Here is a 26,510-nt window from a genome sequence, read left to right on the forward strand (position 1 = left end):
GACTGATCAACGCACCCTTTTAGGAGAGACATCTGTTAATGGCCCTGTATGATATGTGATGTCTACTGCCTTGGCTGAAGAAAATGAACTGATACCCGGGTGTTTGAGCGTTTCTTGAGGATTTCATCTAGAGCCTGTTGAAGCCAGTTACTGCTGCACTAATTTTGCAAGGGATCAGGACCAGCAACATTTATATTCTAGATTTTAAGACATTGTACAGAAATTCATAAGTGTAAAAATATTGCACATTGAGAAATACCAATAATTTTTGCGTATGTTTATATTGTATTGTTCTAATTAACGGGTGGCCTGTGAAATAAGATCCTGCTACCCATGTAATGATGACAGTAGTGTTACTATAGTTAAAAATGGCTGTAAGAATAGTTTTATAAAAAAAAAAAGTGAATACACAAATCTAATGTATTTGAGACATGACTATTTGACGATTAGTGTGACCAAAGTATTTAGCAGGTTTTCATACATTTTTCACCTTGTAAAAAGAAGGAAAACAAACAAACAAATGAAAAACAACCAAAAAAACCACACCTGAATTCATGTTTCTTTCGGGTCGGTGAAGAATTGTAGAACTGAAATGCCCTATAAACGTTATTTTGGTTGTTTTAGCTTACAGAAGTGGTTTAAAAGAGAATTTTGGTGTTCTACATTTTACAACAGGTTTTTTAATTGGTAATTGTTTTCTGTATTGTTTAAAACAGATCAAAAATGTAAGTCTATTGGTAGAGATTTTAAGTATTTATTGCTACAACTTAGTTGACAAATTGATGTTACTGTAAAGCCATATGTTCTGTTCAGTCTTGTTTGCTTGAAACAATACCTTCCAGGTGAAACACGAGAATATTTGAAGTGCACATGGCTTGTTGTGTTAAGTGATTCACCTGCCTTTTTAACCCATTCACCACGATTTACTTTAATCCCGAGCGTTCTGCGATGGAACATTTCAGAACAATCTGCGTATTTAAAGCGCTGTAATCCTCTTAGACGAGTCGAGTCCATGCAATGCCCGTGCTGCTAATGGAATTACAGTACACGCATCGTAAAAGTATGTAGTGTTCTTTGAATACGAATTCTGGCAGCGGAGCATGTTAATTGTTACTTTCACTGTACTGATCTGTGTGAGGCTTTCATTTGTATGTTCTAAACCAGTTTTTTTTTCGCAGCTGGTTTGTGTATATATATATAGTGATTATGGAAACGAATTCTGTGTAATTTATAATTTTCTATGTCAGTGTACAATTCCGACGGCCTTCTCAAACAAACGGAAGCAATATTCTGTATATTGCCACACTGTCTGGTGAAAGGGTTAAAGTACTTCACCTCCTGCACTTTTAGATGCAAATCCATTTTTATTTCTGTAAGAATTATATTCCTTTATTTTTACATCATTTGTTTTCCTGACCAGTATTTAAAGCCAAAAGGATACTCTAAACAATGGCCAACGATTGATTTTAGGAAGCGTCCCCAGCAACGTGCCTAAACATTACATTGCGTACAGAAATAAAACGAAAGGAGAAAAGTCCAATGGCGTTGCGCTGACTGCTTCCTGTCCTGCATCTTCGCAGCAAGCGTTAGGAGCAACGTGTTGCAAGCTCATCGGCTGTGTGAAAACGGAGAGAAAACATGAGGGTAGAAGGCATTGGGATCTGTAGTTGCCTTTTCACTTATATGGATCGTGATGGAATTGAGTCCTTTTATGTTGTTTAATTGCGGAATTGCTTCCAGTTGCACCTTTGCCCAAAGCGTCTCCCGTTAATGCTGAGGTTGGCAGTTGTCCTTCCATCGCTTTCTAAGCTGTTTTGGAGACGGAAGTGCTCTCTTCAGTGCAGGAATTGCAGTCCAGGTGTGAATTCCACGTGCAGGAGAGCATTACGGTGTCTCCCTGCTGTCCTCTCAGTGAAGTGATCTGTCCCTTGCTAGCAAGGTGCTTTCACTTCTCATGCGGGCGAGAGGGGTAAAGGTGGTACTGACTGACAGCTTGCCAGTCGTTAACTGTGTTTCAGCCCCATTGCCTGCAGCTCAGCCAAGCCTTGTAGTTTGTCCTTCCTTCTGCTGGAGAACTGATGTGGCAGTCCGCTACTTAGTTCATATAGGAGATGAAAATTGAGAAGGAGTTCTTTGTCCACTTTCTCTCAGTTCCTACCGTGTGCTTTCAGGTGAGTAGATGTGATGGTGGTAAGTGCTATTTGCTCCTTCAGTGTAGTCTGCCTTCTGTCTAAAGGGTGTGCTGGAGCGAAGGTAAGCCAACCTACTTTATGCTGATTCTAGCAGCCTTATTCCAAGCTACTGCATTTGCTGTTAAGTTGGGAAGTGCCTTAAGCCCGGGCTTTAAACTAGATTTGATGTAGTGAGGTCTGTGGTCTGCTTTGCCCACAGATACATTACTTGTACTGGAAATCCTCAGCTTGAAGGGAAAGCTTTGGCAGTGAACGGATATCGTTGCATCATCTGCTCTCAGTGCTTTTTGGTTTTTTCCTCGTAGCCTTAGGAAGATTTGAACAAACTTGTATCAATTGTTCTCAATGGCTCTGTTACCCAACCTGTTCTATCAAATTTGACTTGCTTGCACTGAACTTCAGTTCTCCTAGAGATATTTGATTTGCAAAATAGCCTAAAGTACCTTTGTATGGGTTTGACTTCCTGCACAATTCAGTAGCTGTTAGCCAGTGGTAATGAGCTTATTTCAACCTTGTTCTGAATGTGTGCGTGGCAGCGTGTCACAGCGCTCGTGGAAATGGCTACAGGTGCAGTTACTGCAAATGGGGGCACTGTGGCAGTTAATATGAAAGGACTTGTACAAGCATAGCTAGAACTGCAGTGTGTGCAGTAGCTCCCTCAGCCTTGTCAGACCTGTCTCTGTGACCTGGTAGAGTGGATGAATCTCACCACCTTGATTGGTTACATCAGTGCAAACCTTTAAGTATTAGCCTTGTGCGGAATTTTTAATTAAGTTTCTTCTGTTTGAATGAAGTTATAAGCTGTGGGCTTGGTTAATAATATGATGCCTTCTGTTGAGTGAGTTGACAGGTATTCACTGACAGCAGGACAGCTGAAGTAATCTCATTAACTCCTTGTAAATGCAACTCATTTTAACCGTGCTTTGGAGTGAAGTTTCTCTCTGCTAGTGAGTCTTTTCTCTGCCTCTCAGACTGGGTTCTGCATTGTCAGCTGCACACTGTGAAAACTCATTGTGACGTTCCAATGAGGAGGTAAGAAAGACTTAGGAAGATAAATTTCTCATAATGAACTTCTGTTCCTGTTGAAATTAACTTTAATTTCCTCGGAGATTACTTTGTTTTGACATATACTTTATACAGTTAGGAAGTATTTATTGTATATAACTGGCTATTAATATACTTAAGCAGATCACCTCTGGCCAGTAGCACAATGCAGCGTGAGTGCTTCATGCTTTACTGTACAAGTGTGCGTTGTTTCTCAGAGTCAGATTGGAAATTAAAAGATAACGTGAAAGCAATGAGCTTATTTTATGTTGATTTTGACTTTTTTAAGCTCCTGTCTTAGTTTCTGCATCTTATTTTCTGTCGGGTAAGAAGGCCCTGACATCCTTCTGTGCCATTACTGTCAGAACTGAGGGCGCAGTGTGGAGGAAGTGTAGCTGGTAGAATTAAAATGATTCTTAGCATAAAAATAGAGGCATTAAACTTGTCTTTGTGACATCACGGGAAGTCCCCATGTACTTTTTCCTCTCCTGCTACAAGCTAAAGCATTGAAGGGAACTGTGCTTTATGTGGTGCTCTGCTAGTCACGATATTCAACATTTCTCTCTCCTACAGATGAGTCAGGGTTAGTGTCTGATGCATTTCTTTCTCTGTGAATCGACAGGTGCTGATCAGCAAGATGAGCTCAGACTACTTTTAGTCCATTAACCTGGCCTTAGCTTAAGTAATGCAGTGATGACTCCAAGGCCTGCTTCAGGAGGAATGTGTCTGTTTCTCATTTCTGATTTCTTAAGAGTGTTGGTAGGTGCCTTTCTGTGATCTGTGAGATCTGGATTCTGGAGACTCTTAACTTAAATCACGGTTGTCTGTTCTGTATGTGATGTGCAGTCACCCAGATCTTGACTAGCTGCTGTTGAGTCAGGTTTCTCAGCCGTGGGATGCAGTGTGTCCTTTCACTCAGGCTGTAAATGATCATGGTGGTGGTTGATGCTCAAGGAAGTCGTAGAGCTGCCTTATCTTTCTCACGTGGAACCTGAACCTGACAGTTACAGATACGCCTGGTCTGCCTTTGAATTCCAGTATGTGCGACTCTTCCTGCTTTTGTTGTTGGGAAGAAAGCGTGTGCTTGATGGTAGGTTCTTCCCCTTCTTATCTAAACCACTTGTCTGTGAGAGGCCTCAATTTCATTTTGGGTAGTAGGTTAACCTGGTTTGTTTGCTGAGGTCCTGAGGGTTGGTGATGCATAAATGATGAGTAAAACCTCTTTTCCCAAATGCAAACAAACAACAACAAAAATACGCAAGCGGCAAGAAAATCAGTCACTCTTGGTTGGTTTTTGTTGTGTTTTTCTTTTTTTCCTGTGGGAAGATCTGAAGCATTGACTGTCATCTAATGGCTGCTGGATCAGACAGTGAGATGAGGTGGCTAATATGAGTCTAGTGGCTCTGGCTGCTAATATTGAAGTGCCCTTCTTTCCCCAGAGCACTGTATCTCCATTTGTTACCTGCATCCTTAGAGAAACACTTACTAAACACTTGCTAAGGCTGCTTGGTTTAAAAAATGATGATAAAAAAGAGACTGAATTAGTTCTTTTGTTTTCTTTGCTAAACCGTCATTTTTATGTGCTTTCAAATGAGAAGAGTTCTGCTCTGGAGTGAGCTGTACAGGACTTGTGCGTGTTGATTGGCCAGCATTCAAAATAGAAAGGGTTATAACGAGGAGTTTGGGATGCTGATGTATCTACAGAATCACAGTCTTGCATTTTTCTGCAGTTTCCTCAGAATTAAGAAACTTGAGAAGCTGAAGGGCAAAATGAGCGTGCAGCTTCTTAATGCTGGCACTGAGTATGTCTAGTTTAAAGTACTTCAATGACTTAACTCTGAACTTGGGATGTGGAAGCTGACGTAAGTGTGTTATTTACCCAGTTCATGCAATATGTCCAAGCACATAAGAGAACTTTTAATCTGTGTACAGAAACAAAGAGATGCATACATGTGTATGAGTAATGTACATCTTCTTATGCGGTATGGGGCCATGCACATGGTGCATATCCTAAATGCATTGAGGTCTGGAATCCTAGGAGGAAGAGGCCTGTGTGCATGTGATACATCCGTACCGTATTATGGAAGTACTTCAGAATGTGCTTTTGCTTCTGTCTCTGCAGATGTTGACATTTCTGTTGGTGTCTGGGCAGCCTGAATGGATTGGGTCTGCTTTAATTTTAGTATTGCACAGATGTGAATTCTTCTAGCGTTCTCTATGGGAAAGGCGGGGTCTCTGTGGTGTAACTAACTTCCGGATGGCCTAAGGAATGGTCTGATGTAGTCCAAAGGACGTTAACTCACCTGACTTGTTGCCTGCTGATCTTTAGGAGTGTTCTTACTCTGTTGCAGTGGCTGCTGGCCGTTCATGCAGTTGACTGGGTCTCTCCTGCCTTTGCCATCATGGTATGAATCTGTGTGCAAGAACTGCTTGCTGCCATTTGTTGTGGCTGTAGATGAAACGGCTAAAACATTGCAGTAAATAGCAGAGTACCTAAGCATAGAAACAAACTTGTTCCTGCAAGAAATGAAGGAAAGGCAGCACTCACTATGTCAGTACTGCTCATGATAAAAGAGGCTTGTATCCCTTGTGTGCAAGAGCTTTATCCTTAATTACTTGCAGGACACAAGAGAGCAGTGCTAGAGAGAAATCAGATTTTTCTACACTCTAAAGAAGATAATTACACATAGGGGACAGATAGGTTGATTCCAGCTTCTAATTACTCTTCTACTACAAGTAGCTCTGGCTTTTATGGCATTATGAAGTCTGGGCAGTGTTGGCTTTGGCACACTCTTCTACTTGCAAGATGTGGCAGAAGTCCGATGGAGGGCAGTGCACAGAGGTACTGCCACGGGTTGGTAGGATCACAAAAACGATGCACTTGTGACAGTCATGAAGAAAACGTTCCTCTTTCCTAGAAGTTGGAAGCCAAATGCGTGAAGATAGCCAAGTAAAAAGGACACGTGGCTGTAGCTGAAAGGGTCTGTTCACACTTCTCTTTTGCAAAGCTGTATAACAAAAATGATGGAATTTCACTTCATTCTTCTTTCTCTATGAGCCACTACTTTGCCTCTGACTGTACACAGAGAGCATTTATTTTATTAACTGGCTATTTGTAATAGTTCTGGGTAAAATACTCTTCTGCTAGCAATTGAAAAAGCACACTTTGTCAGTATTCTTGGTTTGGTGGTAGTTCTAAAATTCTGACGTGACGTACTCTATAAATGAAGGGGCAGCCGAACAGATAACAGTAGCAAGCTGTTGATAGATGTTATCGAAAGCCTCATAGCAATTGCTGGTTGGCTGGTAGGTAAAAGGGAGGGGAGAGCAGAATCTCCCAGAAGTAAAAAGAAAGACTTGTGCAAGAAGAAAGGCAGGAGTAAAGCTTGATCTCTGAAGCTGCGTTTTGTAGCCACCGACTGCTTGACAGTGTGACATCTGTCTGTTTGCATCAATTGGACAACAATGATCATTCTGTTTGCAGCCGAAATTTGCCTGAATAAATGGGGCGAAAGCTGTGAAGTTTGGGTTCCTGAGAACAGTTATTTGCAGTTTCCAACACAGATTTAAGATGGATCTTTTGGCTCATCTGTTTTTATACAGTGAAGTAGAGCTTGTGGTCTAAATGGATGAGATGGATGTTCTGCTGTAGCTGATCCACATCCTGTAGGAGGGGATGGCAGCCTGTATGCAAAAGGAGGAGGATCTGCTTTTGTTAATGCAGTTGAAATCAAATAGTTTGGAATGGGTGACTTGGCAATCCCACACGCCGTGTTCTCCGCCGTGAGCTTCTTTACTTTTGAAAAAGAAAATAAACTTTCCTCTCATTTACTGTAATAAAATAATCTTTGATAAAATAATAGAGGAAACAGCACCGATGCAGACAACAGACGAGTGATTTAAAACAGATGTGAAATTCCCTCTGTGTAGAAAATTATAGGCACTGGTGATGACATTAGACACGTATGACTAATCAGAGTTAATGCTGGCTGCTGCCAATTAGCCCTATTAGCACAAGCAATTTGAGCACAGGATGACATTACTTTAATTACTGCAAGCAGCTTGTTCATTGATTGAGCAGCGTGCATTCAGAAAAGGGTTACTCTGTCTGCAAATTAATCATAACCTCCTTCATCATTCGAAATTCAGGAAAACTGAGGGAAGAAAGACTTCACCCCCAGAAAGAGGGAAAATGGGGTGATGGAGGGCTGACGGTAATTTTTGTATTTTACCACTATTCTTTTTTGATAAAAAGACAAAAGCTATTGTATAATTCCTGTCTGAAATCTGTATGCGAGTGGGACAAAATTGCTGCCATTAGAGTTAAGGCAAAGACATTATGACCATTAGGCGGTAGCGATGTAAAAAAACAACAAGCCTTGTGAAGATGTGCAGCAAAAATAAGGCAGAATGCATCTAGTGGAGGGAGAGAGCTGACTAAGAAGCCCAGAACTTATTTCCTGCTCTTTAAGCACACTCCATTTTCTTTCTTATCCACGCACGCTCTGGTTCTTTGGCATGGGATGAAGAGCATTTTTTTTTTTCCTCTTTTGGAGCAGTGATTCTGCATGGCCCGGTGCCACAACGTGCTCTCAGGATGAGTGTATTTCTGGCCAGCGTGGCTTCTTCTGTCTCCTTACTGTGCTGAAGGTGGTGCTGCGGAGATCTCCATGCACGTGTTAAAGGGCAGAGCTACGTACGTAGTAGGGATCCAAGGGAATAAATAGCAGGCTTGCAGCAGGTGACAGCATCTGACAGCCTCTGAGCTTCCTCTTTTATTTTTTGCTGGGGGTGTTTGTTGGTTTTGTTTCTAAACTGGGGTCGCTCCCGGAAGGTTTCTCTAAGTCCATATGGCATCCAGCGGTGCCTGGAAAGTTACAGTGCTGGGACTGAGGCATCACTATTATAGCAGCTGTCAGACAAGGGTGGGGCTGAAGAGAAAACGATTGCTGCACCTTCCAGGCTGCAGGGAGTTACTTTGGTTCTTCTTGAGGTCTTTGTATAAACCTAAAGACACTACCACTGCATTTGCATCCTGAGGGATATGAGCAGCATGTGACACATTCAGCAGTGGCACTCCTCTATTAGCAAACACCAGTGGTAGTACACTTTCTATTGTTATTCTGATTTTTTTTCTGCCACAGGACTACTCCTGCATTGCCACTGAGAAATACTGATCTCATCCTGGAATCCCTGCATTTCTGTGGGGCCACAGAAAGCATTGCAAGAGACCTTTGTCCATTTTATTCAGGGACTGAAGCCCAGAGGAGAATGAGGCAGCACTTCAGGCTGCAATGGAGGAGAGGACGCGTGACCATGCGGTCCTGTGAGTGCGTGAGGAATCCAGTAAAGCCACGATTTCTATAATTTGCATCACTCTTAATCATCTAATTCATATTTAGATGGAGAGGAGGCAAGAAAGGAAGGAGCAGTGGAACTGCCATAGTTTAAATAATTTCTAGATCTCCATTTCCATAGGGGTGAAGCAGAACTTATTGATTCTCCTTATTTTGGCTGGGCTAGAGTTAATGGTTTCCTAGCACTGATACAGTGCTGTGTCTTGGAGGCTAATGCTTATAGCACACCAGTGTTTTGGTTGTTGCGGAGCAGTGCTTGCACTGAATGAAGGCACAAGGAGCTACATGGGGAAGGGGCTCGAACTCTGCTAAGCCTTCTCACACTATCCCATAACTCTTTGATGTGCTCTGGCAAACCTCTGGCTTTTATCAGATTGCATTTGCACAGGCTAAGGGGCTTTTTTAAGAGGGCATTCACAGTGTGATCTCCATGCTTAGGCTGATAGGAAGTAATAACATCAAAAGATATTGAATTGTGTTCTGTGCTTGTTTAGTGACCTGCAGTATTGCTTTGGCTGAGGAGCAGTCAGCAGCACATTGGGCTGTACTCACCTAATGCAAATGGTTTCCGTGACGGTGCCTTTCCCAGTGCAGAGCTGCCCACCTCACTCAGGTTAGTCACAAACGCCTTTTGCTTCATCACACCCAGCTGTATTGCTCCTGAAACAAATAAGGAACATTCAGTGTAATTGTATTTCCTTAAAACCAATTCCTTAATACTAAGGTAAAACCAATTCCTTACTGCTGATCTTCCTGCTTTCTAGAGGCTTCCACCATCTTCTATACTGTTGAAGCTATTTTCTGTGGCTCCATTCTTAACATAAATGTCTAAATAAGCTTGTGTGCTTTAAAGCAGTCTGAGCTGCCTATCTAAAGCCAGTTTTTGTACGCAGCATCAGGTAGTTTTGTTTCTTGGCTTCTCAAGACACTGGCACTCTGATGAAGGCAATCCCACCTCTGTTGGCTTTGAAAACATGGTTATCACTTACCAGAATCCCCCACGGAACAGCGGTGGGGCTGTTGTAGCATTTGGAAGAGTTGCACGTGGTAGGTGAGCAGGTTTGTCCTCTAACATGAAACAGAGTGAAATTGGAAGTAATCAGCACAGTGCTGAAAAAAGATTTCACAAGACTGAATAACAACAGTTGATAAAGCAGCAGACTAAATTCTACATCAGTCCAAGCAACGTGCCTGGGGTTTTAACACTGATAACACAGAGAGAAGCTCGCAGCTGCCATGCTGAGCAGGAAGTCTTGGGATTACTTTTATTTTATAGTGACGGTCTGCTAGGCTGTAGCTTAAACAACTGGAAGGGCTTCAGAGTTTACTAGAAACAAAACAAGGACCTTAACTCAGTGAATCCATTGGTACCCGCAAACGCAGAAAGAACAACAATCTGCAGCAGCAGAGATGAACAAAGGTAAGGCACATATATGTGCAAAAGTTCTTTTGTCTTCTGCACTGAGAAAAGGGGCTGAGAACGGGATGAAGGCAGAGAAAAATCACAAAGAAAATGACAGATTTCCTGCACCTCAAGAAATTAACTATCAAGCCACTAATCTGTAAGCTGTATAAAGCTGGGATGGGTTTAAAAGCAGTCAGCTAAGTTAACGACAGCTAAATGGGTCTGCTCGCTATGTAGAAATCCTCAGCTCAGGAAGCCCACGTGCCGCAGTTACCAATGGGGGTTATCAGGAGCAGGGTCCTTTTCTTCCTCATTTCTCCTGCCGTCTATTACTGTCTCTCTGAGCCAGATCAGCTGTGTGTGCCCGCTTGAAGAAGTAAGCTGCAAACCAAATCTGTATTATAAAAGGAGGGCTCAAAATGTGGAACATTTCTCATTTGTGTAAACAGCCCTGTGTATTAATCACAGAACTACTGGCATAATCAAACATTTTAAAGAACAAATGGAACTTTTCTAGCAGCTGGTTTCAGTTTATTAGATGAGACATTAATAGCATTCCAGCAGTGCCTCCAGCTAGAGGGAATGAGGCCCACAGCAGTACTTGATTATTACTGTATTTTCATATACTATGTCTACAAGGATAAAAATTGGTTTGGAAGTGGAAGCTGACTTTAGAGCCCTCTGATTCCTTACTGAGATCCAGCCCTTTTATGGCTGTTGGTTGCCTTTGCCTACTGCAGATGAAGAAATGTTGTATTCTCAAAGTTAGAGCTCACTGGCATGTGACACTCCCTCCTCACATTTGAGTTCTGTAGCCCCTTAGGCTCCGAAATACCATCGCAACAGTAATTTAAGTGTGCCAAAATACAGACAGATTGGCATTAACGCTGTTTGAAAAACCACTTTTTTCCCTTTGAGGAAGTTTTCCCATGCTTTGTGTCCCCTTTTAGACTCTAAATACTGGTCAGAGTTTGGTATAAATACCATCTACATCCTTACGATGCAGCCTATCTGTATAGCAAAGAGCACATACATAAAGAACTGTTTTTCTGCTGATTTTTTTTCTTCTGTTGACAAGTTCTGTATTAGAAAAGCACTTCACCAAGCCAAGTTTTGCACAACTGCGATTTTCCTGCTTCTCCCAATGCACGTTCCCTGCAAATACCTACATTTTAATTATTTCCTGTTAAAATTAGTTCATGAATTCTCTCCCTAGAAGTCTTATATCTCGATGTTTAATTGAAATGAGAAACAAACATTGTTATAGAGGGTACCCCAGTGTTCTGATAGAATCCCATATCCCAGGAACAGCTACGGTCAGGTTGGGTTACAGTGAACCTCACCATGTGGGTTATGAAGGTGAATTCAAAGAGCAGCTGAAAAACTGTCCAGAGGCTTTACTTAAGCATTCTGTGTCCTTGGCCAGAAATGTGCTGCTGAGGAGCAGGAGGTTTCTCTGAGGGCAAAGGGCAGGAGACCCAATTCCTGAATAGCACAGAAAAACTGATTTGGAAAATCAAAAAGAGATCAAATTGTTGGCTTTTTCGGTAGCATCTTTTGTATAGCATTGATACATACTGTATAACCATGTAAGTGTAACCACAAATAAAAAGTGTTTCTAGGAAACATTGTACCAGTTATTGAAACATCGCTAATTCTCTAAGATAAAAGGAAAACTTCAGTGACAGCAATGGCTGGGAAGAAAATACGCTCTCAAGAGCTGGTACCTTAGCAGATGGCAGATCAAGCAGAGGCAGGGTAGGTCAGCACTTGACCTGCAGTCTAGATAGCCATGGAATCCACAGAGAGGAATGGAGAATTGATTTCTATCACCTTGAGGATGGTGATGTTCGTCTGTCCGATGCTGACAGTCTCTCTATTTTTGTGTTGTTTTTCCCCTGTAAAAAAGGAGCACTGACAGCTCACCTGCTGTTCTGAAGTACTGTCTGAGCCCAAGGCAGTAGGGCCGCATCCTTCAGCCAGGTGATGGGAATACATTTGGGAATGATTTCATGAACTGCAGAGTTAATATTTACTGTTATAAATGGCTGTTGTTATATAACTAGTATAACTATTTCAGCAAAATTCAATATGAAGACTGGCTGAGGAACCAGCCTGCACAATAGAACAGGGTCCAGAAAACAGAGTGATAAGGATACATTGATGTGCCTACAGACAAATGTAACTCACTTTGCTTGCAGTGGGATTAGTCTGCAGATAAGAGGACTATTTTACTATTGAACATTTTCCAAATAGTCCATGAATTAGGACTTTAAAAGTGTTTTAGGCTTTGAAAGTGCTGGCTTGAGAAATGTTAAGTATGCTTCCTAATAGCCCAGAATGACTCACAAGGCATTGTGGTTGACACCAATTGCATTTTAAAGGTCTTCATCCACAGCGGGCTCAGAAAAAATAATTTAGATGCATCCGAATATTGAAATGGTTTGGAAATCATTAAAATTTCCCTAAATATCACATACATTCTTCAAATGAGAGTTAATGCAGGAATAAAAAGCAGATAAAGTAAGCAAGCTAACCATAAATATAATTAAAATGAGTAAATTTCATTTATATAAACTCCAAATGCCATTTTCTATCTGTAGACCACGCAGTGATAACTGGCAGATAAATGTGATGTGCTTTAGAGATAAGATAACAATTTCTGAGACCAAGATCAAGGTTTCAGTTATGAGAGAAATCAGAAAAGAAAATGAGCTGCCCATTTCTAACATCTGGGCTTCACATCAAAAGGAGGCAGAGCTGCCACTTCAGAAGAGAAGCATTTTTCTTAAGAGTTCAACATCTACAGTAATTGCTCGCATTGTGCACACGGGAACTGCAGGATCCGTGCCATGAGGGAAACCAGACAATACGAGGCAAGTCACTGCCACCTATGAGGTTAGTGATGGATCTTCCAGCGTTCTATCCTTAGCTGTCTTCTTGGTGCTCAGGTTACAAATGAAAAAGGGGCTGGGGAACACACGGCATTTTTAACAGTCACTGTCTAAAACATGAAGCCACGTCTGTGGTTTATCCCAGAGATGCAATTCAATGCAATCTTAGTACAGCACAAAATAAGCGTGGTTTCTTTCTTAGCTTTATGGTGATGGTTTTTCTGTTAACAAACAGATTTTCTTCATATCGAGATCTACAACTAACAAAATTAACAGTAACATCCCGCAGAATTATGTTGACAAGGTATTATTGATTGCTGCAGTCTTGTTTGTGTGGTAAACGAACATAAAGATGAAAAACCAGTCATTCATAGTATCAAATCAAGGGCATAAATGTCCTTTAACAGGTGGGACAGTTATCATTCTGTTCATTCTGAAGTGACAGTGTGGAATATGGAACAAACCTGGGGTAACCTGGTCCAACAATAAGGCCGTTTGGTTCTTCAAGTAGGGAAAGATGAGAAGCACTTAGCTCACCTGGCAGCACTGTCTGGTCCTGCAATGCATTTGGGTGTCTCCTGCTGAACAATATAAGCAGAAGCACTTGCATTGTTTTCTCTGCATTTTGCAGTGATGTCTTCCAGCTGCTCATGGCCAAATTTAGCCCTAGAAAAACCAAGAATTTCAGCAAGTACTTTTACTGGCAAGCTGCTTACTGGTAGGACTAAAATAGATGCTATTTTAATACACAAGACTTGAAAGATTATGAGCTACACCCTTTTTGGATGCCACATTTCATAACCCATCATGTTTCTTCACCTTTAGCTAAGTCTCATTTCATATTTGACTTGAATTTCTGAGTGAAAATAACTACTGGCGCAACTATTGGGCTGTTCTACCTATAGCAACCGACAGCCACAAGTCCCACTCAGCAGGGCCTCAGAACACTGGAATCCATTGAGCTTGCTTCTGGATGTTTTGGGATTTAGCTCTCATGTAATATTGAGGAGATTCCTGTATTGAACAGACATTGTTTAAAAATTGCCTCAGATCATATTTGCATAATAGAGAATAGAACAGAGCCTTGTGCTCCCCCTACACCATAAATCAGGCAAGGACTGAAATAGGGCTACTTACAAGAACTAATTGTTCGAGTTCCATGGCAGTTTGCACCTGAATGCCCACCGCCTTATTGAAGAGGTGCTGCTTATCCAACTACTGGGTTCACATGCTGCTGCCTGCATGTCGGTGAGTAAAATAAATCCTCTTCCTTCGTATTTTGAGAAAGAAAATATTTAATGTGCTTTCCCTTAGACTAGGGAGCAGCTTTACCAGCAGAAAGACCGCTTTCTCTTCCCTCTTTTCTGTGGAACCACCTTTGCTCAACCACTTGCTGTTCCTAATTCAAAAAAACATCCATGGTCTTAAAAGTAATTCTCTGGTTCCTCCTGTTGGAACCATTCTTCTTCTTATGGAATAACATCTTGTGACTGAGAAACCCACCTAAACATGGTTTTTAAGTAAGAGGTCTCTTGAGTTAGGACTTTGATGATGAAACACTTCCTGTGACCTTCAGCAGAGTCTAAATTTAATACCTTTCCCAAGACCAGATTAAACCATTTTGATTAGCAGATGACAGATGAGAAAGCAAGGGTCTATTTCTGTGCAGATATCCTTACCCTCTAGCGGAGGTGGTCCTTCTGACCGCCCACAGCATCTCACTTCTTTGTTGAATCACACAAGGGTGATGCCAGATGCTGCAGTTACTGATAGAAATTCTTTTCACGAAGATACATTAATGTATCCTGGACAAATAAAGAAAAAAGAACTGGAAACAGAATGCAATTATTCTTATTTTTAATTACGCTAGCAAAATATACCTTGTGAGAAGTATTTATCACAAAAACATTTAGGAAATGGTGTATTTTCCTCTTGAAGTGTTAATGCACATTTACCTTTCCAAGACAGTAGATACCTAATAAAAAACAGGCTAAGTATTTTAATAGTCTGTAATTTTTCTTGTTTTTCCAGTATATGCAAAGCTTATTTGATAAATATTATTCAATTACACGAGAAAACTAGTAGGCTAGCTGTCTGCCAGGCATATTTCTGATTTTTTCTGGTTTATTTAATTTGCTTTATTTGATTATTTAGGGAAAAAGGAGCCTGTAAATTTTCAGTAATAATTGACCTGCGGTGCTGTAAGAAAGACAGAATGGAGAGGGGAGGAAGGTGTGGGGGGAGGAAGAGAAAAAAGGAAAGAAAGAGAGTGCAAGTGGTTTGGGACTCGGGGTGGGACTCTGGACCGGACCATAGCAACTCTTTGCCCCGGGTTCAGATGGCCATGAAGCAAAGCACACACTGCCCTCGCACTGTTGTGGTTTGGCTCGTACTTAGGGTACTCTCATCTCTCCCGTTTTGTTAGATTTGGTTACACGTTGTCGTTGTGTTTTCTCTTGGTTAGAGCCATCTGCTGGCTCTCCGCCCTTTCCTCCTTTCCCAAATCGCGTGGTCCGGGCACCCATTACAAAAACAAATTATGGTTTTGAATACAGACATCTCAATCTGTGCTGTGATCTCTTTTTGAACCTATAAACAGTCTGAAATGGTGCTTCCAAAAGAGTTACAAATCACTCTTACTTTTCTTCTATTGCCAAATTAATGCAGGCTCGTAAGCTACGATGGCCGACATTTGGCTCTAATTTGCTGCCTACAAAAGAAGTGATCCAAGAGGAGCGACTGGCACAGCAGTGAATTGGGATCTTCTTTTTTATTCTGTTAGGTATCTAAACAAGATAAAAAATAACAACTAAGAACGCAGGCTCAAAATGGAAGCATGAATCACAAAACCTTCTGCTGCCTTTCCTGCGTTGTTCATTAAGAGGTGAAAGTTGATAAAACATACCCATAGATCAGTATTTGTAGACTACCAGTCAGATGGTTGTTCCTCAAAGTAACCAGTTTTTCTCTGCTTGGCGAGTGGAATGAATGTTTCCTTCCTCCTTGTAAGAAACAAAAGCCCCGAGTAACACCCAGGAAGCAGAATGACCACAAAAACCAGGGAAATGGTAACGTATTCTGTGGGTACACCTGGGTTTGAAAGAGTCCGTGTCACTGTTTGCCCAGGAAAACAGTGCTACTCTATAGGAAGTACCACAAGCATAATCATTCTGTTCTCTTTCAAGGAAACATTTTGGCCCACATGCTAAAGAAGATGGCATGGTGCCCTGACTTAGAGAAGACAGGGATTTCAAGACATAAGTGAGAGCTTACTGTGTTGTTCTCTTAAGGCAGCTTGTTACTGTTTTGAATGCTCGCAATTCCTGTCAAAGCACTTTAGCTGTGCTTTATGAAGAAAAACAGAGTACATCAATCTCAGATTCCGTACACCAAGCTGTAAAGCATTTAAAATCACCTTTTACTTGACAGAAGACATTATGAAATATGCGCACACAAAAATTCAAGAGCAGAAATGAAGATTGAAAGTGGTGTGAGGAAATGAACAAAGAGATCAGGTTCAGTTGTAGCTCAGGAGTTAAACTGCGGCAGTTCTATTAAAATCTGATAATACAGAAAGGGTACTGTATTCATATGTATTTATAGTGTGTATATATATATATGTATATTAAGTACTCATATGTACTTTTTATTAACAGAAATACCTTTATATGTGGAGCTGAAACTAGTCATAGAATCAGAAGACATCACTCTATACTGGACTTACATGCCAAGGTTTGGTAGCAGGGCAGTGCTCCGTGTCAGATCCAGCAGCTCCGAAGGGATCCTCTGCTGCACGCAGCTGAGCCGTGGTGATGCTGGGTGTGTTCTGGGACAGCAGATTTAAGACAGGGAAACACTGGTGCACAGCAACAGCTGGGAAAGAGGAATGAGGATTGTCAGCACTTAAACGTTTCAACAAGCATCTTAACAGGTCACACAAGGTTCTGCATCTACAGACAACTGTCTTTATAGAATGAGAGTGGACTGTACCTCCTACCATAGCCTGACATGTGAGACTTACAGGTCAAAGAAATTGTGCCTTCCAATGAATAATACATAAGAATTGCTGGAGTATAGGTCCTTCATAACTTTAATATTTTTTTGCCCGTGTCCATTGCTGAGTAAGAAAAGAGCCTTGTAGAGAAAAATCTAGCAGTCCTTAATGAAGAAAGTTAATGGGATTTAATCTATTTAGTTACCTTTATAAATTTGTGAGGTCATTCCAGTTAATAAAAAATTTGATTTGATTTCCTCTACATATTAAAAAAGAAAAGCCAGCTGTTTAATCACAATCTGTGTTTTCTTAAACTTCTTTCAGAGGCTTTAAAAGAAGACAAAGAAATCCCACCTTATGCGGATAGTATTCTGAGCACTATAACAAGATAGAAAATCTTAATTTGAGAAAGCATTTATCTCTGCTTTCCTTCTTGTTGATGAATCACAGGTATTCACTGAACAGTCAGCTCTATAATCTGCCTGATTAGAAGAACGGTAAGAAAAGTTAGCAAAATGAAATGAAAACCAAGAGTTTACAGAAGTGGGAGCAGTGTGACCAGAGGAGCACAATGCATCAACCTACACAGTAAGTGGTCTTTAACAGAACAATCCTTTGCTTAGGGCTCAAGTTTTTGCATAATATATATGAGATCTTCGCTTTCATGCAACCTACAGGTCACAAAGAAGCTTTCATTTTTTTTTCTTGCAACTTCAACAGAGAAATACAGTAGATGTACTGCTATTAAACTGTAAAAAAAAAAATAAAAAAATGCACAAACGCACTGATATTTAACTATATATAAACCATGGAAGCTTCCCTTTAGCATAAAGTTTAACCAAACATTGCAAATGTACCGGAGCCAAAGAAGTGCATAAGTAATTTCCATGCATACAAGTGGTCTGAGTCTTTTGTCCCCGTAGGAAGCCATTAATCTCCCAGGTACAAAAAAACCTAGATTCCCTGATTATCGGTCTGATTTGCTCCTTTCTCTGTTTTTCTTTTGATGAAAGGTCTAAATTTCCCCATCTCTTTGACAGTAGAGAGCAGAAGCAAGTAGAAACCGAGAAACTTTTCTTATTCGATACTAAGAAGTTGACATCTAATACTCCAATTTGAAGCAGCCAGAAGGCTTCTTCACTTCTATTTCTTGGGATGATAATAACAAAGTAAACTGAAGAAATCTGTTAGAACCTATAGGCCAAAGAATAGAGAATATAGCTTTTTCTGGATTCAATAAGAGAAAATGGAGCATCACGGTTTGCCTGCCTACACTGCTAATAAGAAACCAGACCTTTGTTACTGCCTGGCCCTTGGAAAAGAAGCCAGGTACTACTGAAAGTTTCGGGAGGAATTCAAAAGGAAGTGAAAGGATATATTTACTCTCATAAGAACAATAGGTATTTATTCAGGACTGCCCTGTGGGCTTCATTAATGTCTTAGAGAACTCTCAGTGTATAATCTTGAGAGATATTAACAATGAGAATTTTGGAAACAGATGAGAAGAAAGGTCACTGGCAATTGTTCTGTGTATTATATGAATAGTTTTTAGTTGCAGATGAGAAAATAGGTCTACTTAAGTGTTAGATTATAAGCATATAGTCCTTGGAAACTCACATATGTCCTTACAACATGCAGTTTTCGAAAGTTTTAATGGACAGATGTAGTAAGGATTTATTTATAACTCTTGCATGCCACAGGGGTGTGCTTTCAGTTAGTTCAGTAACATAGCTGATAATGTTAAAGGGGTACTGAATATTCATTGTATTTGATTGGATCGGTAGCACATAATTGTTTAGTGAAAGTGATAGAAGAAAATGGAGTTGCTTTCATCAAAAAACATCTGCTTCTGTTGGCTTCTTCTTTGCAAAAACTTGGCATAGAGAACCAAGGTCTGATTAAACAAGCAATATTTCTCAGTACTGCTAGATAAGAAAATCTTGTCTTACATAGTGCAGTTCTAAGTACAAGAAATAGTAAATATGCAGCATTGAATAGAAGGATAGATGGACATTTTTGGACAAGAGATTAGTTACCTTCTTGTTTTTTGTAACATTAGCAGATGTTTAAGTTATACCTTCTGCAATTTTATCAGTAATGGTAAAGTAAAAGAGGCTAATAGCCACATATTACACAGTCATGGCTCTTAGAATGTCAGCTTATAAGGGTAATTGCTGATGTTCAAATGGCAAAAGGCAAAGCTCTCAATCCAACCACTTCCCTTATGGTGCAGATTCAGGTACCAACTAACATTAAAAAATAGACTCCTGTTTTTGCATTTTCTTTTTCTTTGTGAGATTTATCTGAAGAAAAGAGCTGACTGGAGGATGTGTTCTGTTTCATACAAGCTCTGTATTGTGCTAGCAGCAATCTGACTTTCCTCTATTGCAGCTACAAACAGTTTAGGACACATACAGTGATAAGATGATGCAACATAGAAAATGCTAATAAAAACAAATTGAAACAAACAAAAAAATCACCTTGAGCAAAGCCTGACACTGGAGCAGAGTCCCACAAAGGTTGTGGATTTTCCACCTTTGGCAACACAGTGAAGGCTCTGAGGAGCTGCCTCTGTTGATGTGCTACCTACAGCAGCTGATCCAGGTGAGTTCTTGAGCTTTTTTCCAATGTAGTTACTGCATCAACCTATGAAAGCAATCAGAAGAAATTCAGTGGTCCAGGAAGTATTAAGTTAATTAAACCTGGTTTGCTATAGATTATATAAATTACAGTTGTTGGCTTGCTTCATTTGTAGCATTTTGATAAATGATACACTGGATAAATGAAACATTGATAATCTCTGTTATTTTTCTGGAAAGCAGACTAAAGAGAGCACAGATAAAATGGGTCAAGGACATAGAGAATATGAAAAGGAATGATGGTCCTACAGCGGTGCAAAAGAATAACCAAGGAAGTGTTAAGGACATTGAGATGGCAAGTTAGGGAAGCTGGGAAGTTAAGATGTTGCATGTGCTGGGATCGATCACAGAGGTAAAAATGCAGATTACGTCTTAACTTAAATAGGCCTGAAATACTTGTAAGAAACATGCTGTGCACAGGTCTTGCTCACACGGGTAGGAATATAGGCAGACTGGAGAGACTGCCCATTTGAAATGTTTCACTTCTGGAGTATGTAGTAGGCCCGTATTATACATGGCACCTTCCCTGAATCTGTTCTCTACAGAAGCCTCCACTGAAATCCCCTAATACTGGATTTCTTAAGATTTCTTTTCTATCCATATAGCTCCTGAGTCTTTCATAATCACCAAACTCTGCAGATTTTTTTCTCGCAGATTAATCCAATCCAACTTATTCCCTGGGATAATCATTGAACACTTTTCTCATTGTTTAGAAGAGTGTCACTGCGAGTGTAATTACCCAAAGTTAGTTTAGGCCCCTACAGAAGAGCTCCATGTCAAACATTCCAGTGCAATCAATGGGTAGTTAGCCATGTGCTCACTGAAACCACATGTAGATGGTTCTATCAGCTTAAGTGGTGTCACCCTTGACCATTCTGATTTCCTCTCTGCTATCACAGGACCTCGATATCTAACATCTATGTAAGTAAGTTCCTCAAGCTAAGAAGCTGAATCTCGTCCTGTATGTCATTTACTTCTTTATTCTCTAAATTTTCCTTGGGGAACATGATTGTCTCAGAGCCTTAAATGCATTTTTTCCTGTAATTAGAGAACTCGGGTGGGAGGCAGTGCTATGCAAATGAAATTAGCATGATGGAAAATTCAGTCCTCCCCAGACCATAATTCACTGCAGTCTTTCTAGGGCCGTTTAAGAGATTTGTTTGGGAATTTGTCTGTGCGCCTTTTTCTAGGGATACATTTTAACAGACTGTCTGCACCTTAATAGCCCTTGGTTTTGGCTTGTCTCAAACTTCCAGCTTTCTGCTGATTTCTCCCAAGCAAATAAGCAGATACCTTGCATTGAGCAAATGCTGATCTAAATTAAGAGCACGGGCTCCCTCTGTAGCCACTGGAAAGAATAAGCATCATTCATTCCTACAAAAGACAAAAAGCCATATAGTTAAACATAAAGTAAGCAGCTTTCCTACCCTTTCTCTCCCCCGTCCCTCCCCCCCCCAATTGAATTCATAAACATCCTTTTTCAGCAATAGAAAACCATTGTGTGGGTAACTAATTCAACCTATCCTGCATGTGATACCATTGGCATTTTTATTCTGCAGACCCATGGAAAATGTCACATGCAGCACAGAGATAACTGACATTTCTCCCCCTTACTCCACAGTCAGTCTTCCAATTTAAAAAAAAAAAAGGCCTATATGTCTAGCTCGTATGTCCAAAGCATCGATGAAAATGAGGATTTTGAAAGCTCTTAAGCACTCGTGTTCCCACTGAGAATCAGAAGTGATTCTCAGTGCTCAGCGCACATCAGGATCTCACTATAGATCCTAACAAACTTAACTGAAGTTTTGCATCCTCCTGAATCACAAGTGAGAACAAAGATAATTTTAAGGTAAATTTCAGCCTTGAATAATCTCTTCTGAACCATAATCTCTTCTCAACAGATCGTAACATTTATTACTTCTGCTGGAGCTGAAATGCTACATTTGAAAGTTAGGCCACTGTGAATAGATTTAAGCCTGAGATGAAATTATTTTAGCTGGGTTGGTTTAGTGTTTTGAAGGTTTTCAGGTGTGATGTGGAGAACACTTTGTGCCTTTTATTTGCTACTAGTGCATTCTCACCCCAGGGCTTCAGGTGAAAAAGACTTAGAGGTGAGAAATCAGAACATCGTTGTTTCCCTATTTCTTTTTCCATTTTGAAGATATGGGAGCACTCCCTGTTCAGATAACGCTTCCCTGTCAGAGAACAAGTGTGCCAAACCCTTTCCACATCTGGAAAACTTCCTTTGTAAATTTTAAGTGATTTCAAAGCCAGTGCAGAAATTCTGAGTTATAATGTTATGTCAGATAAGGGACTAATGTTATTTGCAATGTATGCGAAGTTTTGTTTGTTTTTTTTTTAAACAAACTGCATTTTTAGTTTGTTTAACGTTACAATGTATGCAATATACAAACACTACATTTGAACCAAGATCAGAGTTATCATGTTTGATTGTGAGAGGAGTGTCTGTGAAACCATTCCCTTCCCTGATTGGCCCTATAATATAAATGACAGTGGTGGAGCAGAGGCTCTACTGCATGCAGCCACTTTGCCCAAATAGCAGTAATCTGGGGGGATGCAGAGGACTAGAAAATACAGTAGGATCCGCAACATATATTGATCCACTACAGAGAGAACCAGGAACCCTGACAAATGGTATTTCTTAGAATTTCTATTTCAGAATCTCGGGGCTTTCCTCAGGCTATTAGATAAACTCTCATTAAGAGAGCTATTTCAGTCTGACATCTTTAGGAAATTAAGCTTGTGTAATTGCATTGGCTGGCAACCCATCCTTGATAGGTTTGAAGCTGTTGGCTAATTGTCACTAAATCTGCCAAATATTTGATTCTCCTTTAAGTTTTATGTAAAATTAAGCAATATTTTTCACAGTATTATTGTGTTTATAGCAATATTATTATTTTCAGAACATTCCTCCAAACCTTTTGCTCTATTGTTTCTTTCTTAAATACACTAGTAGCCTAAAAATCAATGTGCCTCCTGAAGTGAAAACCATTTTAAAAGATTTATTATGGAGACAGTTTTGCTGTAATGATATATGTAGTGTGAATAACAGCACTATTAGCACACTGAGTGGTCTAATAACAGGAAATTATTAGTTGATACCAGTGTAATTTGGATCAGAAAATGGCCCTTCATACAGAAGGTACCTATAATATTTAGTTCTATTTGACACTGAGCTGCAGGTGGTAAAATGGACAAAAGATACTCTCAGTGAAAATTGCAGGAATTACAAATTGGAAAAATGGGAGAAAAACAATAGTAAAAGCTTTGGGAGGACAAAGAAAAGGGCCTTTCACCTATTCCTGCCTTTGTTTTATGTTTTTTGTTTCCTAAAGAAAAAAAAATACCCTACCATATTTTCAGTTCTACATCTATTAAGGAAGCAGCAAGTTCTACACATAGGAAGGAACAAAATAATCCAGAGGTTTCTCAAACACTTACAGAGTAAACTACCTTAAAAGTGATACAGCTGTGTATCTACATGACTTTCAGATATATGCAATGTCATCAGCTTCTGCCTTGATAGGTTAATAATGAGCAGCTGAGGTACCAAGAGCTGGGTAATACAGCTGCTCTGTGATAATGTCTCCATTTACCAGCAAACTATCATTATGTTTTTAGATCTTTGGAGCCATTCACAGTCTTGCTGGCATCCAGAATTCTTCATAGCTCTTGGACACCCAGAGCTGTCGGTGTCTGTACTCTACTGGAAATTAATGTATGTCTTTCCCTTTCAGAATTAGATTTTGTCACAGAAAGCCTTGCACTTGTGACCTCCATGCTCAGTTACGGTAAACTTATGAATTTACAGTTAAAACACCAATATTACAAAATCTATAATAGTTTCCAGTGCAGAAAAGAACAGTAACTGAAGTTGCTTGTGGTACTACATGTCAGTGGCTCACCAGTAAATACTGAAACAGTCTCAAAGACAGACATAATCTCCACAGCTCTTAATAGAATCAATTCTAGTCAGTTGGATGATGACCTCCCCCTGATAGAATAGGTTCTTTATGTAACATCCAAGCTTTGCTGGGATTACGCCAGTATATGGGAGTCAGTTGTGTCTTGTAACTCGTCTCTCAAGTCTAGAATTCACTTTGACTACTTATATAAAATTAGAGGTTTTGCATACATACCTGAAGACGGTCTCTAAGCACCTTGATACCACCTGGGAAGAAAAACACATTTTTCATGAAACTGAGCATCACTGTGTGAATACTTTCACTATTTACTGCATCCTTTATCCTGGCTGTACAGCTTCAATAAAGAAATAGCAGAATCATTTCTTCCTTTTTCACTTACCATCTCTCAGTAAGCTCCACAGGAAAAAGAGCCACTGTATCTCCAGTTCCTGCCGAAATATACCTCAAATCCACTTTTTCCAGTGTTTTTCCAGATCATTCTATATAAACAGTCATTCATTGTTCTTACGGTTTTTGTTAAAAAATTAAATAGATTTTATTACCACATCAATCACAACTAAAAGACATTTTTGCTGTTCAGCCCATACTGAGTTGGGATTTTTCTCTGGATTTAACACTTCCTCACAAAATGAAACCAAGAAATACATCAGTGGAGGAATCAGATGCTGAAGAGCCACCTCAGTAGGAAAATAAACCACGGAGTTGAGCAGAAGGCTGTTTTTAAGCTGAACTATGAAAGCCAGGCTTCAGACCAAACTGTAATTCTCCTCTCTAAGCAGTGAGGTTTAGAACTCTTAAGGAAGAAAAGAAACCATGGAAAATCGTGGGAATGATAGCATCAATTGTAGGAATGGCAGATAAAATTATTTAATTGACACTAACCTAAAGACAGATTTACACAAAACGTATAATGGGAAAATGATGGATTAACAGCTTGAGTAAATGAAGAGGCTTTCTTTTTCATCTGACTCTAGTGAAGATGGAGAGGTCATTTTCCCCTTCAATTTTGACAAGATGCAAGAACTGTGATGCAAATTTGGAATAAAATATACACGCTAATGCACACTGTTTCAAGTACTTTTTACCAGCGCTTGAAAAACAAACCAGCAGTCAAAGATAACAGAATTAATACATTTGTATCATTCTGCTTGAATGCAAATCCTGGCTTTAATAATTTCTGTAATTGTACTCAAATAACACAAAGAAAACACTCTGTATGTCAGAGATGCTTTAAGTTTGAGAGAAGATACCTGATTTGTTAAGAGCTGAAAGCCAGAAAGCACATCTTTAATAAAGTGTAGAAAAACAGCACTTTGCACCAGAAAATGCATTGCTGTTTTCTAAATCTATCTATTCTGAATTATAAGAGTCACGTGTCACCTGTCAGAACGTCCTCAACAAATGATACAAAACATCAAGGTAAGTTTCTTGCTTCACATTAATGTGCATTAGCATTTAACAATTATATAAAATAAACTTCATTCAAGCAGTTTTAGATCTGGAATTCAGTGGCGAACAGATAATTGCAGTGTTATGGCTTCTGACAAAGAAGTTGGAAAACAGAGCTACAAGACACAGCTTCTGCCATTAGCCAGGAATATGAACATTATGCTACTTAAGTAAAAATGCTATTTGCTTCTAAACTAATAGAAAGTAGGATATTGTATTACCTGCTAGCAGCCTTTACTCTATATCCAAGTTCACACACACACAATAGAAGTTTGAAAATATTAAGCAGCTTCAGAAAGAGGAGCCAGATGGAAGTACAACATTCTGTACAACATCTCTTATGTTCTTTGTACTGAGAGAAGAGTTGAGGGGACTTACACTGGAAAAACATGACTTGGCAGGGTATATTCCCTGACACTGGGAAATGACATTAGGATCTTTGTCTGTGTAATTTGGTTTTGCACATACCTACGCTGCCTGTAAGCACAGATAAGATAAACAACTGAATCTTTACAGGCTGGAATTCTTTAATTAAGATGATGGGGTGTGCCTAGCCACTGGGGAGAACTGCATTTCTACCCTTCACACAAGACCTTAAGAACAACAGGGGGGAATAATAAAAAACAAAAACATGATAACTCAGATACAAAACGTTGCTGTATTGCATCCTAGGCAACGAACAAACAGATTTCTGACCTACCCCAAATACAGCAAAGAATTACAAAGCAGCACTAAAGTAAAACGACTTGAGTGTCTTTAGCTCTATTTGCTGTGACGCTGGGGCAAAGGGGCTTGTAAATCAAAGGACTTCACGGGGCTGTGAGAGCATAGGGATAGGAAGCATAGGGATGAGGGGAGAGAGAGGGAGAGAGTTTGTGTGTGTGTGCGTGCATGTGTGTAGTCTTTTGCTTTCCCAAATGCAATGCCCAAACACTGCAAATCTTGCACATAGCCGTTTTTATTTAGCTCTGCTTCCGTAGCTGATTCAGTGAAAAGCAAGCTGAATTCAGCCGTGTCTGCTTGGTCTCCACTGATAAGCACACTGCAACGCATGCCAGACTGCTGAGGACAGAGCTCCTCTCGCTGCCAGCTTGCCCAAGGCCACCCTAATTATGGCTAATTGCCTGGACAGTTATCTCTCTGCAGCCTGCGTCGTGCTTCCAAAAGCCTCTAATTGAATTGCTATAATTTTTGCCCTTTCCTAATGCGGTGGGTTGGTGAGGTAAAATGACCCACGGGAGGCGGAGTGTGGGGGGGCTCCACAGCCCATAAAGAGCGGAGGGGACGAAGGGCGGCCGTGCAGAGCCGTGCCCGCGCACCGGGGCCATGCAGTGAGCGCCCGCCTGGAGCAGCCACTGGGACCGCAGCTGCGGGACATCCCAGCACCCGTGGGACATTCCGGCATCAGCCTTGGGACAGCCATCTCGTCACCTGCCAGCTCCCTGTGAGACACCGTTGTGCCCCAGCTCAAGGTACTCAGCCCCTTCCCATCTCTCGGCCTTGTCCCGCCGCCCCCCAGAGGGAATCGGGGTGCGGGCTCCCACGGGAGGAAGGCTCATCCTCACCCCTCATCAGTGGCCAGTTTGCTC

At 40.5% G+C, this 26,510-nt stretch overlaps 2 protein-coding genes and 1 long non-coding RNA gene across 36 annotated transcripts in view; 2 read left to right on the forward strand and 1 right to left on the reverse strand.

The window, feature by feature from the left end:
• Positions 1–26,510, forward strand: part of PPP6R3 (protein phosphatase 6 regulatory subunit 3) — a 70,451-nt gene that overhangs the window by 43,781 nt on the left and 160 nt on the right. For 17 of the 31 annotated variants that reach the window (XR_014946377.1, XR_004307609.2, XR_014946367.1 and 14 more), the window contains 2 exons: positions 1–9,206; positions 12,750–26,393. Coding sequence is in view for 1 of the 31 variants with exons in the window: in XM_015863790.3 (XP_015719276.2) it covers positions 1–52 (52 nt within the window). In the remaining 30 variants the exon portion in view is untranslated. Of the gene's footprint in view, positions 11,625–12,749; positions 26,394–26,510 lie in introns of those variants that run through there. The other 14 variants (XR_014946380.1, XR_014946389.1, XR_014946370.1 and 11 more) reach the window with 13 other exon arrangements.
• The window catches only part of LOC107314519 (uncharacterized), an 18,664-nt gene continuing 165 nt past the window's right edge, over positions 8,012–26,510 (reverse strand). For 2 of the 3 annotated variants that reach the window (XR_014946422.1, XR_014946421.1), the window contains exons 2-7: positions 23,686–23,717; positions 20,819–20,899; positions 19,367–19,532; positions 16,617–16,765; positions 14,572–14,697; positions 8,012–13,558 (exon numbers count right to left, since the gene is read on the reverse strand). This is a non-coding gene — a long non-coding RNA (uncharacterized LOC107314519). The remainder of the gene's footprint in view (positions 13,559–14,571; positions 14,698–16,616; positions 16,766–19,366; positions 19,533–20,818; positions 20,900–23,685; positions 23,718–26,510) is intronic. The other variant, XR_001555477.3, reaches the window with a different exon arrangement.
• The window catches only part of GAL (galanin and GMAP prepropeptide), a 5,833-nt gene continuing 5,541 nt past the window's right edge, over positions 26,219–26,510 (forward strand). For both annotated transcript variants that reach the window (XM_032445185.2, XM_015863803.3), the window contains exon 1: positions 26,219–26,393. The gene's annotated coding sequence lies outside the window, so the exon portion shown is untranslated. The remainder of the gene's footprint in view (positions 26,394–26,510) is intronic.

Source organism: Coturnix japonica, chromosome 5 (genome assembly GCF_054131305.1).
Source record: "Coturnix japonica strain WE chromosome 5, WE-NBRP24, whole genome shotgun sequence".
In the NCBI taxonomy this organism is placed as follows: domain Eukaryota; kingdom Metazoa; phylum Chordata; class Aves; order Galliformes; family Phasianidae; genus Coturnix; species Coturnix japonica.